Source organism: Pseudozyma flocculosa (genome assembly GCF_000417875.1).
Source record: "Pseudozyma flocculosa PF-1 unplaced genomic scaffold scaffold00001, whole genome shotgun sequence".
Taxonomy (NCBI): Eukaryota; Fungi; Basidiomycota; class Ustilaginomycetes; order Ustilaginales; family Ustilaginaceae; genus Pseudozyma; species Pseudozyma flocculosa.
This window is the reverse complement of record NW_006920869.1, coordinates 219276-234663: the sequence shown is the minus strand read 5'-3', so window position 1 is coordinate 234663 and position 15388 is coordinate 219276. Positions and strand designations below refer to the sequence as shown.

General features: G+C 64.6%; 6 protein-coding genes across 6 annotated transcripts in view; 4 read left to right on the top strand and 2 right to left on the bottom strand.

Annotated features, from left to right (window-relative positions):
- Nucleotides 1–156: 156 nt before the first annotated feature.
- Nucleotides 157–2928, top strand: PFL1_00072 (uncharacterized protein; the record flags this gene model as incomplete). The annotated part of the gene is made up of 5 exons (XM_007877569.1): nt 157–516; nt 617–1204; nt 1311–2354; nt 2464–2618; nt 2712–2928. The coding sequence occupies 5 exons, from the start codon at nt 157–159 to the stop codon at nt 2926–2928; spliced, it is 2364 nt and encodes a 787-aa protein (XP_007875760.1).
- A 368-nt stretch (nt 2929–3296) lies between these two features.
- On the bottom strand, nt 3297–4343 carry PFL1_00071 (uncharacterized protein; the record flags this gene model as incomplete). Its single annotated transcript, XM_007877568.1, has 3 exons — nt 3297–3696; nt 3957–4021; nt 4140–4343. 3 exons carry the CDS (start codon nt 4341–4343, stop codon nt 3297–3299), a joined length of 669 nt encoding a protein of 222 aa, XP_007875759.1.
- A 540-nt stretch (nt 4344–4883) lies between these two features.
- On the bottom strand, nt 4884–5979 carry PFL1_00070 (uncharacterized protein; the record flags this gene model as incomplete). The annotated part of the gene is made up of 4 exons (XM_007877567.1): nt 4884–5343; nt 5467–5493; nt 5567–5743; nt 5816–5979. The coding sequence occupies 4 exons, from the start codon at nt 5977–5979 to the stop codon at nt 4884–4886; spliced, it is 828 nt and encodes a 275-aa protein (XP_007875758.1).
- Nucleotides 5980–6782: 803 nt separating this feature from the next.
- PFL1_00069 (uncharacterized protein) lies at nt 6783–8234 on the top strand (the record flags this gene model as incomplete). The annotated part of the gene is made up of 3 exons (XM_007877566.1): nt 6783–7612; nt 7717–8039; nt 8155–8234. The coding sequence occupies 3 exons, from the start codon at nt 6783–6785 to the stop codon at nt 8232–8234; spliced, it is 1233 nt and encodes a 410-aa protein (XP_007875757.1).
- A 676-nt stretch (nt 8235–8910) lies between these two features.
- Nucleotides 8911–11470, top strand: PFL1_00068 (uncharacterized protein; the record flags this gene model as incomplete). Its single annotated transcript, XM_007877565.1, has 5 exons — nt 8911–9639; nt 9744–10223; nt 10304–11036; nt 11133–11353; nt 11465–11470. The coding sequence occupies 5 exons, from the start codon at nt 8911–8913 to the stop codon at nt 11468–11470; spliced, it is 2169 nt and encodes a 722-aa protein (XP_007875756.1).
- Nucleotides 11471–12428: 958 nt separating this feature from the next.
- Nucleotides 12429–15388, top strand: part of PFL1_00067 (uncharacterized protein) — a gene marked incomplete at both ends in the record, with an annotated part of 3446 nt that continues 486 nt past the window's right edge. Inside the window, 4 exons of the mRNA XM_007877564.1 lie at nt 12429–12768; nt 12862–14585; nt 14682–14784; nt 14876–15236. Coding sequence (XP_007875755.1) covers nt 12429–12768; nt 12862–14585; nt 14682–14784; nt 14876–15236 — 2528 coding nt within the window. The remainder of the gene's footprint in view (nt 12769–12861; nt 14586–14681; nt 14785–14875; nt 15237–15388) is intronic.

Here is a 15388-nt window from a genome sequence, read left to right as displayed (position 1 = left end):
GAGATCCTGGCGCCGATCTTCGCCTCGACTGCGGCAGATCGGATCGCCACCCATCCGTGACCCTATCCCAAGCAAGCGAACAGGCATCACCGCTACCGCTGCCGTCCGCCACCGGCCTTGCCGCAAGAGGCTGCTTGCCATCAAGGGCGAGCCAAGATGATGAGTGCGGCGGAATCAAGCCAGCCCTGGACGTACGCCCGGACGGCCGAAGGGTCGACGGACACGGCGTCGCCGGACGCGACTCTGTCGGAGAGCGCCTTTGATTCGACCAGCCCAGGCAGCAGCTACCTCTACGGCTTCGCGGGCGCGGGCGCAGGGACCTTCGCCAGCACGGCTCTTGCCCCGCGGCCTGGGCCTAGCAAGGGCACCAAAGGCAAGCCGAAGCATATCCCCGGCGGCCGCGTCAAACGGTACCACGAACGATCAATGCACGGCTGCCTCACTTGCCGCAAGAGGAGGGTCAAGTGCGACGAGACCAAGCCCGTATGCCAGAGGTGCGCCTGCGGCGATCGAGAGGTATGTGCCTAGATGTGGCGGCCGAGGCGCGCGTAACGACGTCGTTGACGAAAAGCCCCCCCCCCCCCCCCCCCCGACTCTCTGCGCCATCGTGTCGCAGTGCGTATATGTCAGCGTCGACACGGCCGCCTCGTCGTCCAAGACATCGGCATCACAGGACCTCAGCCCGACTCGAGCCTTCAACGCCGAATCCAGTGAGCGCCGTCACCAGCCCTCCAGCGCTAGCTACCCCATGTCAGCGCTTCTGCACCCCGGCGCGGGCAACGGCGTCAAGCGCGAAAGCCACGACTCTGGTGCGGCACCGCTGTTCCAGACCGGATACCAAAGGCTGCCGCCGCTCTCCAACGGCTTCCGCATTGACGAGGGCTACCATCACGTCGGCACATCCGACGGCTGGAGCACGGCCGGGGCGCCGGCGCAAGGCGAGGACGGCTTCCACACCGAGCTGGATGCTGCCGGAAGGCGGGCCGCATCCGAGAGGCATGCCTACGAGCCCGACTCCTCCGGTGCCGGCCCGGTCAGGAAGCTCGCGCGCCTGTCCGGCTTCTCCGCGAGGCCTTCGGTGGTGGATTCGACCTCGACAAACCACCGCAGCATGCCCTCACAACCCAGGGAGTTTGAGCCTCTGGCTGCTTTCTCTTTTGACAGTCTCGCCCCATTCCTTCCGACTGTCGAAGAGCAGTCCCTCGTGAGTCCTCGCAGCCGTATATTGCAGTGCAGCAGTGGAAGCGTGAGGCAGTCCTTAGTACTAACTGGCACCGTGCCCAACCGACCCATCCTCGTCTCGCGCCCAGTTCCGCCACTTCGTCTTCGAGGTCGCGCCTAGGCTCTGCACTCAGGATCTGTCTCTCGTCGAGAATCCCTGGGTCCGTCACATCGCTCAGTTGGCGGTGAGGGAACCCGCTGGTGCCACCGGCTTTTCCGAGTCGCTCCGATCCGCCATCCTCAGCATTTCTGGCCTCGACTTGTCCAGAAGGGCGTCTCCTGTCCCGGCTGGTCGCCCACACTCGATGCGGATGAGTCCGAGGAGCGACATCCGGTCGCCCTCCTTCGAAGGACAACAGACCCGGAACGGCGGCGGCGGTGCAGCGCAGACGGCTAGCGGAATGGCTGCGATTCCAGCTTCATCCACACCTTCGGCCCCGGCAGACAACCTTGCATCCGCATTCCTCCTCGAGCTCAGCAGTCGTCGCCGCGAGGCGAGCTTCAAGGCGCTAAGTTCGGCCATCAGCGGCCGCAATGATCGCAACGATCGCCTCACCCGTGCCGATGCCGTACAGATGCTCGCTGCCGTCCTCTGCCTTTCGGTCCGGGACCGACTCGCGGGACACACCGACTGGCGAGGGGCCCTCCGAAACGCAACGAGTACCATCGTCGAGCTGGGTGGGCCTGCCGCCCTTGTCGATGCTGCAGACGGCGCCAGCCAGTTCATGGTCGAGCAGCTGGCAGCTTACGAGACGCTCGACACCTTGATCGTGGAGCCGCCGCCTCTGTTCCTGCAGCCGTGGGATACCTGGTGGCACCGCCTCATGGGCAGCTCGGAAGAGGCACGCAGCGACGACTCGGTCTCGCAGACGCTCGGCATCCGGCGCGGGCTCATCGACCTTCTGGCACGCATCACCAGGGTCGAGGTGACACGCAAAGAGCTGCAGTCCAGGACGGGCCGCAGCGTTACCCTCTCGGACACCGGCGCCATCCCGTCGGCGCCACTGCCAGCCGAGTACGAGGAGACGCGTGTTTGGCTCGACTCGACCGTGCGCGGGCTGCGAGCGGAGATCTCGACCTGGTGGACTCGGTCCACTTCGGCCAAGGGCATCACGTCGCCCCACACTAACCTGGTGAGTGGCTCGCCCTCTGCCTATTCATTCCCGTCTAACGGAGCCGGTCAAAGGTCTCTTCGACTGACGAAGCTCTCCTCGTGCCCTTTTTTGCACCTTGCCGATGCAGCTCGACCTCGTCAACGACCTATACGTGGCAACCGCAGATCTCTACATGCAGTCGATTCTGTTCCGAAGGCCCTCGGACCACCTCACCCTGACGCGCCCTATGGCCTCGGTGCTTGATCGTTGCGAAGAGGCCGTCCGAGCCGGCCACACGCAGGGGTGAGTCTCGAGTCAAAGCACGACAGTGACACGGACCGGGCGGCGTGACTGACTGCAGGTGTCTCCGCCTTTGCGTCCCGCCTCCTCCCTCAGACTCATCCTGCCGCTCTGCTTTGCGGCAGCATCAGCTCCCCGTCTCGGCCGCGAGCGTATCCGCGCGATCCTCTTCGACCTGCACCGTGCCTGCCACTTGGACATGGACAGGATCCATGAGCGCCTTGAACTCCTCTGGCGACTCGTCGATGCCCGCTCGGTCCCTCTCGATCTCGGTCTGCTCGCCGACGTGGCCTGCTACAGCTGGTCGCTCTAGCGAGCAGCGCCAGCGAGGCTGTAGCATCCTCGTCCCTCTCGATCGCGCTTCCTCACGTCCCTACCGCATCATCCCGCAACACGCATACCCCGCTCGAATCCCTCCACCCTCGTCAACCGCAAAGCACCGTCTGTAAAGTAGGAGATGCGGAGGACCTCTTTTTTGGATCTCGACCCCACATCTTTCGTAACGGGAAGGCACGCGAGCGTGACCTCGAGCCCTGTACCATACATCTAGCCCCTTAGTCGCGACCAGGAAAGATCCCAGAGACGATCGATTTTCCACACTCCAGCGCCTGGGATCGATAGATGGGGCCGTCCTCGAGCGCCCCTCAGAGGTTGGGCGGAGGCTGTGGTTAATTTGACGGGTCACTGACCCGGCCTCTCTGGAACGACCCTAACGATCGATCTTGGCAGCTTCCTGTTGATCGTGGTGACGACTTGCTTCATGGCTTCGTCGTGCACAGCGAACTGGGGCCAGTTGTACTCTCCCAGCTCCTCGATGAGCCTGGCGGCGTCGTGCGGGGCCAAATTGTCGTTGATCCACCGGTTGTGGCGTTGCAGCATCGCCTGGGCGTTCTTCAGCGACGTCCTTTGCCTCTCGGTCGCCAGCCTGGCGATGTACCCGAGCCTCGTGGCCTGGTCATCGGACAGTGGCATTCCCGTGCGGTCATGGAAGCCTCCGCGCGCGATGAACTGGAGCAGCGCTTCGGCCTCCGCCTGCCGAGAAGCCCTCTCTTGGAGCTTCAGTCTGAGCCACATGATGATTCTATGATTAGGGGTAGAGGTGGAAGCGAAGCAACGCGTGTCAAGTCGTCGCTCCTCGAAGGTCACTATTGGGTCGCTCTTACAGGGCAGTCGCTCGTCTCGAAACCACGAACGGGCAGCACTCACTGGCGGGCTGCCTTCGTGCCGCTCTCGCTTCGCCGTCATATCCATGAAAGGGGAGGAAATGGATCGGAAGTAAGCGCGAGCGGGTCGAGTTAGTCTCGTTGCAGAAGCGCACGGCTCGAACGAAGCTGCACTCACACGACCTCTAGCACCGTTCCAAGAGGTTTTCCAGCCAACGAGGCATCGCCCGTCAGCTCCCAGATCTGGTTCAAGGATTCCGAGCTCCTCGTTCCCAACTCGATCCGGTCTCCCATCCGAAAGTGCATCAAGCTATGAAGGGAATTGTGGTGCGAGGGCAGCATCGTCAGCTTGTGGCAGAACGGTGATGCCCTGAAAGGCGGCATCATTCGAGAATACCTGCAGGTTGTCGGCCGCCTCGTTGGCCATGGCGATGCGATGCTCGAGCTGTCCCATCACGAGGCCGGCGCTGGCCAGCGAAAAGTAGTAGGACGACGTTTGCGCCGCCGCGAGCGTCGCGCTGGCGCTGGCAATGCCCATGGAGAGCACTAGGAGCCGCAGACGCATCTTGTGGGCAGTCTCTGTGCGTGATCGATCCTGGAAGCGGTCAGGAAGAGCGATGTAAGGCGAAAGGGCACAGAGGGGGAAAGATGGTCATAGAAGCGACGACATCGCAGAAGTTTCGCAGAAAGGTCGACTGGAATAGCCGATGGCCCGGTTCGTGGGGCGTGGTGACGAGTCGGGCCTTCTGGCTGGGAAGGTGACCTCGGGGCGTCGCCCTCTTGATGCTGGTGGCTGGCGCCACAAGCCCCTAGCGGCCGCCAATTCGCATCGTCAATAGCATGTCGGGGCGTCGGGCCAGGTTCCGAGAGACGGCCGCAAGCTGGTCTGATGCAGCTCCGCCAATGATCCGAGTCGTGATGGGTGCATGGAGGGCGGCTCAAGAGGAAAGGGCTGGCTTTGCCTGCCGCGAAAGTCATTCTCTTGAGCACGGCACAGCTCCAACGCAGGGAAGAGAAGCCACAGCGTTATCTGATTCTATACGAAGGGATGAAGGCACATCTCGCTAGTCCCTCCAACTGCTCCAGGAATCCTCGTCGAGCGGCCCTAGTCCAAGCTCAGCAGCACTCGACCGACCCTGTCCGTCCATGCCGGAGCTGGTTTCTGGCCGTTGGCATCGAGGAGAGCCTCTTCTGGAAGCAACAGCTTGTACCTGCGCCTGCCGAGGGCGTGCAAGAGCAGATCCATCGCGCGATCGTCTGTGTGGAAGGGAATCCAGCCAAAGTCGCCCATCCAGAAGAGGAAGGGGGCTGCATCTTCAGGTCGCAGCATCTGGCGCACCTTTGCCCGGGCAAATTCGGCGCTCCTGTAGGCGACCTTGAGCGTGTACCGCATCGACGAGACGGCGCGAAGGGAGAACTTGAACAGCATGGCCCTGTCCCTTGTGCTCGGAGGTAGGCCATCGCGCATAAGATAGCGATCGAGGTGGATGTCGCGGTTGACCTTGGTGTACTTTTCTGCACGGTCGTCTGCTTCGCGGATCTTGACCTTGATCCATTCCTTCAGGCTGGCGTCGGGGAACGGAGGGCGGTGTGGACAGAGCGTCAGGGCCCGACCGGCAAGTCGCAGAACGCGGCGACAAAGGTGGCTGTGATGGACGCGCAAGGTCGCCGTCCACGTGCTCACTCACGTCTGTGCCCTGTTTCTCGCCGTCAACCTGAGCGTCAAGGGGAGCGCGCGAGAGCGGATTAGAGTCGAGTCGCATCATTGGCACCGAGGTCCTAGCTCACAGGTCGTCGAGGGCCTCGTCAACAGCGAAGTGATCGCCCGGCGCCTTCCCGGTCAAGATTCCGACGCGATCTAGGAGGCCGCGATCCAAACGCCAGACCTCGTTTGAGTCGACGATGACGCCAGTATGAAGCTGGTAGGATCCGCTGGCAGGGCTGTACCGCCAGGCGAGGCTCGATCTGGTTCATGAACCAAAGGTCAGCAGCGGCCACGCGGGTCTCTTCGGCTGTAGGGGTTCGCTCATGGCTCACACCTTGGTCATCTCGGCGAGCAGCTGGCCCTGGTACAGCTCGAGCTCGTACAGGGCGCTGCCGAGGTTGTGGATGGAAAAAAAATAGGTCCTCAGCGGCTGGGCCTGGATACCGAGGATGGCGAGCGTGATCCAGAGGGCAAAACAGAAGAGCAGGCTGCGCATGATAGCAAAGTTGGGAGGAGCACGAGGGATCGATGGGGTCGGTGAAGCATGAGGGTTAGAGTAGGGCCAGCGGGCCCAGCCTTGCCTGTCTTAAAGGGGGCTGAAGCCCTGCGAACCGCCGCGCAGCTCGTTGCGGGCGCCTTCCGTCTGCCTAGAAACTCGAGACATGTACGCGTCAGGCTCGGATGGATTCCCGGGTTATTCTCGTCGAGGTGCCGGGGCGATGGCGGCAGGCCGGCATCAACGGCGAGGCATCCTCGTTATTTCCCCAGCGTAAAGCCGACATTCGGAGATCCGAGCGGCCCGGTCGGATAGCCATGAGATCCCGGGAGGTGGCCGGGAAGAGCGCTGATTACGGCGTCGTGGTGGTCGCGGGCGTCGATGATCCCTGGCGACGAGGATAGGGTCGGGGAGTCGAGTTGGATCGGGGAAAGGGCGCGCGTGGAAGCGGAAGCAGAGGGACCAACAGCCAAGCAGGCTAGCCTAGGCCGGCCAGCGAAAAGGGGGTCCGAGTAAAATCCGCGCCACGCTGGCATGCATGCCCACGCAGGCCGGCCAGTGTGCCAGACCGGCCGCGGACGGGCCAGCCTCCAAGAAGAAAAGCGCCGAGGAGGGCGTTCCCCCACCTGCCCTTGCGCCGCCCAATTGCTCCTCACTCGCCACCTCCCACCACCTCTCGCCAGCACTCGCCGTTGCTCTCGCCACCTCGTCTGCGTCCATCGACCCCGGCTGCAGCTGCGTCGACCTCATCCGCCGGCACACGTCTCTGTCCGTCTCTATAAATCCCGGCACGCACTGAAGCCATGGGCTCTGCCCCGCTCGGGAGCCGGCTATGGCGCTCCCTCGGTGTCCTCGTCGTGCTTCTCGTCGTGGCCACCACATTCGCACTCGCAGCGGCGGCCGACTATTACAAGGTACTCGGCGTCGACCGGCGGGCCTCGGACCGCGACATCAAACGAGCCTACCGGAAAAGGGCGCAGAAGATCCACCCCGACAAGCACCCGGACAAGCACCAGGAGTTCATCGAGTTAAGCGACGCCTACCAGGCCCTCAGCGACCCAGAGACGCGCAAGATCTACGACAGGCAGGGCGTCGAGGGTGTCAAGAAGCACCAGGCGCAGCGCGACAACCCGCACCAGCAGGCGCACGACCCGTTTGACATCTTCTCGAGGTTCTTTGGCGGCGGCGGCGGAGGTGGCCACGCCGTCCGAAAGGGCCCCAGTAAGGCCTTCAACCTCGAGGCCTCCCTGGAAGACTTCTACAACGGCAAGACGTTCAGCATCCAGTACGACCGCCACGTGCTCTGCTCGCACTGCGACGGCAGCGGCGCCGAGTCGCCCGCCCACATCCACACGTGCGAGACGTGCCAGGGCAGGGGTGTCCGCATCGTCCGCCAGCAGATCATGCCCGGCTTTGTCACAAACGCCCAGATGACGTGCGACGTCTGCGGCGGAGGCGGCACCACGATCGCCAAAAAGTGCCACAAGTGCAAGGGCGCAAAGATTCTGCGCGAGAAGGCCACCGTCGACGTCGAGGTCGAGCGCGGGGCCACCGAGGGCAAGGAGTACATCATCGAGGGCGAGTCGGACGAGGGCCCCGACTTTGAGGCCGGCGACATCATCGTCCGCGTCAGGTGAGTTGCGATCGGGCGTTGGTGAGGCACATCTTCCTCGCAACAGCGTGCTGACAGGCTCTGGTCATCCCTCGTCGTCGCTTCCTGCCCCTCGCCCCCAACAGCTCCAACACCGAGAAGGGCAAGTTCCGCCGGCAGGACAGCTCGCTCTATACGACGATGCCCATCTCGCTCTCCGAGGCGCTGCTCGGCTTCCACCGCAACATCACCCACCTCGACGGACGCACTTTTACCGTCCGGCGCGATGGCGTCACGCAGCCCGGCTTTGTCTCGACGGTTGACGACGAGGGCATGCCCATCGCCGGTACCATGATTGGCGACGTCTCGGACGAGGCGTCGCGGCTCGGCAGGGACATGATCTTTGGCAAGCTCTACATCGAGTGGGAGGTCGTCTTGCCGGAAAGCGTCGATGGCAAGCTTAGGGACTGTGAGTGTGCTTGGCCGGACATGCAGTCGCGGCGGTCCCTCAGAGCAGCTGGCGATGTGCTTGTGCTTGCAGTAGTGCTGACCCCGCCGTCTTCCTGCTCCTCCGCTCCAACCAGCTCTCGAGACCTTGTTCGGCAAGCCAGACCTCGGTCCGGCGATAGAGGCGTCGGCAGGCACGGCGCACAGCGAGCTGTGATGGTACGGAAGGACGTCGACGCCGTGCCTTCTGGAAATAGACGGCCGTCTCCAATAGATGCGTCTGGTCCAGGTGCTGCTTGCTGGGCCGTCATGGCTGCGGGAGAAGGTGTGTGAGGGCGCGACGAGCTGCTCGACAGCGCCAAGGCCGTTGCGCCAGAGACGGCGCTGCTCGTGTCAAGAGCTGAAGCTTGACTCTCAGCACGGAAAGACGGCGCGGTCACCTTGACCTGCAGCAGCTCTGTCGGAGCGTCGCCACAAGCTCAGCCTGGTGAAGTCGCGACTCTGAGAAGAAGGTGCAGTTCATGCTGGCTGATGATGTACGTGTGTGCAGCGTGTCGGCACGGGCCCGGCGAAAAGGGCGGGAGTCCGGGACTAGCTGGTCGAATGCGAGGGTGCTCTTTGGACCCTGCTGGCTGCCAGCCTGGCTGCCTCTGCCCGCCCGCCTTAGCCTGCCTCTTTTGGTAACCGGAGGGCGGCTTGCTTGATGCTTCTTATCGGCCAGAACGCCGCCTGCCTTTGGCCCCGCCGCTATGGCCGTGCCCGCCATTGCCCCGCACTCGCCTCTTGCCAGCTGGGGCGCCAGATAGGCCTGGAGGGCTGCCTCGTTGGCTCGCCCCAGCCACCATTGCTCCTCCTCTTACCACCATCTGCGCTGAGCCTCCCTCGACATCAATATGCTCCGAACGGCACGGACAGCTTCGGCCACCTGGCGCTCGACGCCGGTGCCGACGGCAGCAACCATCGCAATGGCCCCGAGGTTGACGACGCTCCCGTCACCGACCAGCTTGCGGGCCTCTGCCCGCGGCCTTGCCCGTGTCGCGACCGGTCCTCGGATCCCCGCCCTCTCTCGACCTGCCTCGACCAAGGTGTTCGCCAACCAAGCGGCTTCGGAAGCCAACGAGATCGAGCATGCCGTCATCTCGACCTTTGACCTCTTCTCGGTCGGCATCGGGCCTTCGTCGTCGCACACCGTCGGGCCGATGCGGGCGGGCGTCATCTTCGTCTCGGACCTGTACGACCTCGGCCTGCTGTCCAAGGTCAACACCATCAAGATCGCCGTCTACGGCAGCCTGGCGCTCACGGGCGCGGGACACGCAACGCCAGAAGCCCTGCTGAGCGGGCTCGAGGGTGACGACTGCGAGACCGTCGACCCGCCCTCGGTGCCGGCCCGCTTCGCAGAGATCAAGTCGACCAAGAAGCTCTTTCTCGGCAAGCACCTCGCCCGCACGCTCAAGAGGAGCGCCGAAGCGACGTCCATCGACGGCAAGGAGATCGCCTTCGACTACCAGAGGGACTTTAAGTGGAACTTTGGCCAGGTCCTTCCGCACCACCCCAACGGGCTGCGCCTCAGCGTCTTTGACGAGGCCGGAGAGATGCTGGCGACGAATGACTACTACTCGGTGGTGAGTGGACGTGGGCCGAGCAGCAAAGCGGCATGCCCCACCGCCATCATGCTAGACGGATGATTGACCGAAGGGATCGCACGTCATCCTCGCGTCACCCTCAGGGCGGCGGCTTCGTCGTGAATGGAGCACTGGCGACACCGCCAGCCAAGTCCTCGTCCGACGACGCACCGTCGACTGCCGAGAGCTTTGCCTCGCTCGAAGCCATGAAGACCGACACAGAGGAGGTGTCGGCCCGTCCGATCGACTTTGGAGAGAACGTCTTCTACAAGCAGCTGCGGCGCCAGGACGCAGAGGACGTCCGCCGCTCGGGGTCCTCGACGCACGACGGCCTGCTGCCGCAAGTCGAGGCGCCGTCGGCGTCGTTGCCAGGTGCGGCTGGCGGGTCCGAGGTCGCGGTTCGCGCGTCGGAGCAACCGGCCGAGGTCAACAGGACTGCCTCGAAGCCGGCCAATGGGCCGCTCTTCCCCTTCCACAACGCAGCGAGCTTGCTTAGGCAGTGCAAGACGAGGAACCTCACCATCGCCCAGATCGTCTACGAGAACGAGCTGACGTGGAACCCGCCCGAAGTTGTGACCGAAAAGGTGAGTCGGTGGATCCCTGGCAAGGGCTGGATCGAGGGCGCGGCCGCCTCTGACCGATACCGTCTTGCGCCCTCCCGCAGCTTTTCCGCATCTGGTCGGTGATGGACGCCTGCATCCGAGCGGGCGTCGAGAGCACCGAAAAGGTGCTGCCGGGACCGCTGGCTGTGCGCAGGAGGGCTCCCGCGCTCTACTCGAGGCTGATGCGGGGAGTCTACCGCGGCAGCGCTCTGCCAGCAGGAGGAGGCGATGCTACGAACAGCGGTGCACTGGGATCCGGAGGCGCAGGAGCGACAGGCGGTCCGGGCTCGTCTTCGTCGGATCTCGTCGACCTTACCCAGTCTCTGCAGCTGTCGTCCCAGGGGCCCAAGCGGATCATTGGCTCGATGAACCACCCCGTGATGCCCTGCCCTCCGAAGCGTGCCAACTTTGCCGCCATCGACTACCTGAGTTGCTACGCCATCGCCACCAACGAGCAGAACGCTGCCGGCGGCAGGATCGTCACAGCTCCCACCAACGGTGCGGCGGGCGTGCTGCCGGCGGTGCTCAAGTACTGCTTCGAGTTCATCTTTGACGATGACCCGGGCAGGGATGTCCAGAACTTCCTCCTGACCGCGGCGGCCATCGGTATGCTCTTCAAGCGCGGCGCCACGCTCTCTGCGGCCGAAGGCGGTTGCATGGCCGAGGTTGGCGTGGCGACCGCCATGGCCGCGGCCGGCTTTGTGGCGGTCCTCGGAGGCAGCCCCGAGAAGATCCTGCAGGCGAGCGGCATCTCTTGCGAACACCACCTGGGCCTCACCTGCGACCCATTCGGAGGTGCGTATGGGCGCGAGAAAACGAGGCCGGGCGTTGCTCGAGACTGGCGTCTTACTGACACGATTCAGCATCATCTCCGCCCCTGTCCCTCTGCAGGTCAAGTCCAGGTGCCGTGCATCGAGAGGAACGCGCTGGGCGCGGTCAAGGCGGTGACGGCAGCACAGCTGGCGCTGGCGGGAGATGGGCAGCACTCTGTCAGCCTCGACGATGCGATCACGGCGATGCGGGAGACGGCCAAGGATATGCACACCAACTACAAGGAGACGTCGCTGGGCGGGCTGGCCGTCGCCGTCCGCATCCCCGTCACGGTGCCCGATGTGAGTGTCTCAGTGGCCCTCTGCGGTGAGGGAGCGGCCCAGGGAAGGACACTGCTGACATCCGCCGCGCATACCCGTCTCGTCTGCGTCTGCGTCCGATTGGCTGTTTAGTGCTAGAGGTTTGCCCGTCGACGATGCTCTCTCCCGTTTTCAGGGAGCCGTGCGCTTAGACAACCTGATGCTGTTCCGATATGGCGGAGCGGCGAGCGTGTAGCGACCGACGAGCGTGGCCAGGCAGGCCAGCCTCGTGCTTGCTGTGCGTGCAGAGCGGTGGGCGCGCCTTTTCGGCGTTTTCACCGGTGCCTGGATTTCGACTGGTTTTGCGGGGAAGGGGCCGACTAGCGCCTGCCTGCCTGCCTGCCAGCCAGCAAACAAGCAACTAACCGCCCACGTCGAGGCAGGCAGATGGCAGCTGACCGGGTCGGCCTGGCAGGAAGGTCGGTTGGGCGTCTGCCGAAGACACGTCTCGCTCGCTCGCCCGCTGCTCCTCGGCCCGTCGCCCCCCTCTGTTTCCGATGCCACTTCGCCCGGCCTGCTGGCCTGACCTGGCGGTGCAAGCTCCAGCTCCCAAAACCGCTCCGGGACGATCGCCTCGCCAAGAAGAGCGTGTGCTGTCTGCCGGCGTCGACGGGCTGCGCTCCGAGCAGACGGGACCAGGCGGCACGAGGGTCCCTGGCCTCCCCACTTTGGCCGGCGCCCGCGGCTTTTTTTCTTTTTCTGCTTTCCCCGCGCTCCGCCCCGCCAGAAGGGCCGGGCCAGGCCAGGCCAGGCCAGAGCGCCGGGAGCTGGCGTGCCTGGCTTTTGTCTCGCTGCCTCTTCCTATGTATCTCCACCACGCCGGCTCTCCGCTCCCCGTACTGGGTACAGCCCAACCGCTTCCTCGACCACCACCACCATCATCACCACCACCGCCATCATTGTCCCAGCTCGATTCTGCCGCTGCTTTTAGTCACCCTCTCGCTCCGCACCACTCTCCGCACGGCCTATCGCTCCACCCGGCTCTCCTGCCGCAAGCTAGCGCACGTACCCTCTCGTTCCTCCAGCTCTGCCTCGACTCGGTGTGCAACTTTTCAAGATGGGCGAGGCCACATCCCCAGGCGCTTCGTCATCCGACCACCAGCGCCGACGGGACTCGGTCACCTATGGCGGCGCGTCATCGCCGGCATCGTCGCCTCGGCGCTACCGTTCGCCCTCGCCCTCTCGCGAGCACGATGCACGCTCCGAGCAGCACTCGGACCCGCCGCAAAAGTCTCACCAGCCCGGCAGACCAACCATCAAGACTTCCGCAAGCTCCATGTCTGTCGCTGCATCCGCCAATGGAGACGAGTCCATGCACGACGAGAGGAGAAAGTCGACGTCGGATGACAAGAAGCCGCCCAAGCGGCCCCGCGAGCAGTACAGCTGCGTCGAATGCTGTGAGTATGGTCCTCGGACCGAGCTCATACGGCGCGTCAGTGAGCGGGACTGAACCGAAGCGCCGGCCTCCCTTTCTCCCTTTGCTCCCGCAGTCCGCCGAAAGCAGAAGTGCGATCGCAGGTTCCCGTGCAACAACTGCATCAAGCGGAGGTTGCCTGAGCGTTGCGTACCTCCGCCGTCGGCGCGAGGCAGCGTCTCTGGTGGCACTCCGGGCCCTGGGACTGCACCGACCGACAAGATCCCATCACAGTCGCCTGTGGGGCCCAGCGCGCCCAAGAGGGTCAAGCGCGAGGACAACGGCTGGGACGACCGCAAGGTCGACGACCTGGCACGAACCACCGCAAGGATAGCGCGGCTCGAGCGCATCCTCACCGTACAGGACCCGACCTACGTCGAGCAGCGGCTGGCGTTGGCGGAAAAGGCGATCCGAGTCCACCTCGGCGAAGACGACGGTCCCCGAGCCTCGACCAGCTACCGAACGCGAGCCGAGTTGTCGAGGTCGTCGAGCTACGCACAGGAGGACAACGAGCAGGACCGAGCGGGCGAGGAGCACCTCGACGACAATGAAGGCTTCCTCGGCACCTCGGCGCTGGAGGCGGTCCGACTGGCGCCCCAGCTGCAGGACACCAACGGTCGAGCCTCGGCCGGTCGGTCACCGCAGGACCTGCTCTCCTACATCCAGCCCTCGGCCACGCGGCGGGGCTTCCCCATTCCGCTCGCCGACGTCCATGCCATCCGCGCGACGCTGCCGTCCCGAGAGCAGTGCGACCGCTACTTTGACGCCTTCTTCGCCAACTACAACTGGTCGCGCTCGCCAATCCTGGGCAGCACGGTGCGGGAGCGCTACCGCCAGCTGTTCTCGTCGGTGCCGACGCCCTCGGCGATCCGCGTCGACGCTGATACGCTGCCGCTGGTGGCCCTCATCCTATCGACCCTGACGCTCGGGTCGGTGCCTCCGGCGGTGCAGCCGCTGTCGTCTGCCACGTCGCACGCCTTCTTCTGGGCCACCAAGAAGGCGCTCGTCCTCTGCGAGACGCTCGGGCTGGCCAGCCTGGACTCGTGCTGGGCGCACGGCATCCTCGTGCGCTACCTCGACGTCATCCGCGTCACGCGGGCCAGCTGGCACGAGATTGGTTCGTGGATCCGGGACGCCCTGGACCTCGGCCTGCATCGCGACGGCAGCTCCTTCCGCCTGCCCAAGGAGCAAGTGGCTGCTCGACGGACGCTCTGGTGGCACGTGCTGCACAACGACCGCGAGTGGAGCATCCTGCTGGGCCGCCCGCTCACCATCACCTTCCACACCACCGAGATGCCCACTCGCGAGGACCTCGAGCCCCTCGGCTTCGCGTGCCAGACGTACCTCTTGGCGCGCAACCGCTTCACCGCCTGCCTCGAGGCCATCACGCACTGCTTCCAGGAGCGATCGGCGCCACAGGGGGGCAGAGCATCGAGGTCGTACTTCAAGGTGCTCGAGGTCGACGACATGATTGCCGAGTTTGTCGACTCGCTTCCGCCGTACCTCGCTCCCAACGCAACCACCAAGTCGGGCAAATCCAAGATCGACACCTCGCTCGACGAGCACCACCCGCTGCTGCCCTACTACCGCCACCTGATCAACAGCGAGGTGTGCTTCTACCGCTCGCTGCTGCATCGGCCGTACCTGCTCCGGCCGGCGGTCAACGGCAAGCATCCCTACCCAGAAAGCCGACGGATCTGCGTCGAGACGGCGCTCAACGACCTGCGGGCGAGGAAAGAGTACGCGGCGAAGCTGACGAGGGAGGAGACGGCCCAGACATTTGGAGGCGCCTATGCCATGGTGAGTTCCGCTGGCCGTGCATCGCCCGCGCAGGAGGTCCACCTGATGCTCACCGTCCGCGATCCATCGTGCCTGCGAACCCTCCTGCCCGTACAGTTCAACTCGGCCATCGTCGTTGGCCTCTCTCTTCTGACTGCCTTTGGTCTGGGCGAAAAGATCGAGCACAGCGACCTCATCGAGAGGCTCGGGTATCTGCAGGGTGAGCTGGTCCTCAAACGACCCTGCCCGCCGGAGACACCGATGCTGACTAGTATCGCACCACCCCCACCACCGTCTCGCCACCTCGACAGACTACATCACCCAGCTTCGGCGGAACTTTGAAGCGGGCAACGTCGACGCATCTGCGGAAAAGGAGCGAATGGTCATGGAGGTGCTGCTATCACGCCTGGATCCCATCCTGCCGGACGACATCGTCAAGAGCAGCCGCGGGGAGCTTGCGGCGGCCGCGCAGGGATCGATCCAGGCCGCCAGCCGAAGAAACTCTCGGTCTGCCGGCGCGGGCATGGCGGCCATGTCAACCATCGACGGGCAGGGCGACGACGAGCAGCAGGCGCTCGACTCGCTCCGGATGCTTTCGGGGACGGCGCCATCGTCGGCCAGCGCTTCGGGCGCCGCGCTGGGCTCCCACGCCGCCCCCATCGACGAGGCGAGGTTCCCGCTGCAGCAGCTGGGCGGCATCCGCAGCATGATGGCGACCCCGCTCTTTGCGCAAAACGGGCGGGAGGGACGCCTTCGTTTGCCTCGTTGGCGTCGATGGGCATGGGCGCAGGAGGCGCGCCCGGCAACCCCATCGACCCGTACGG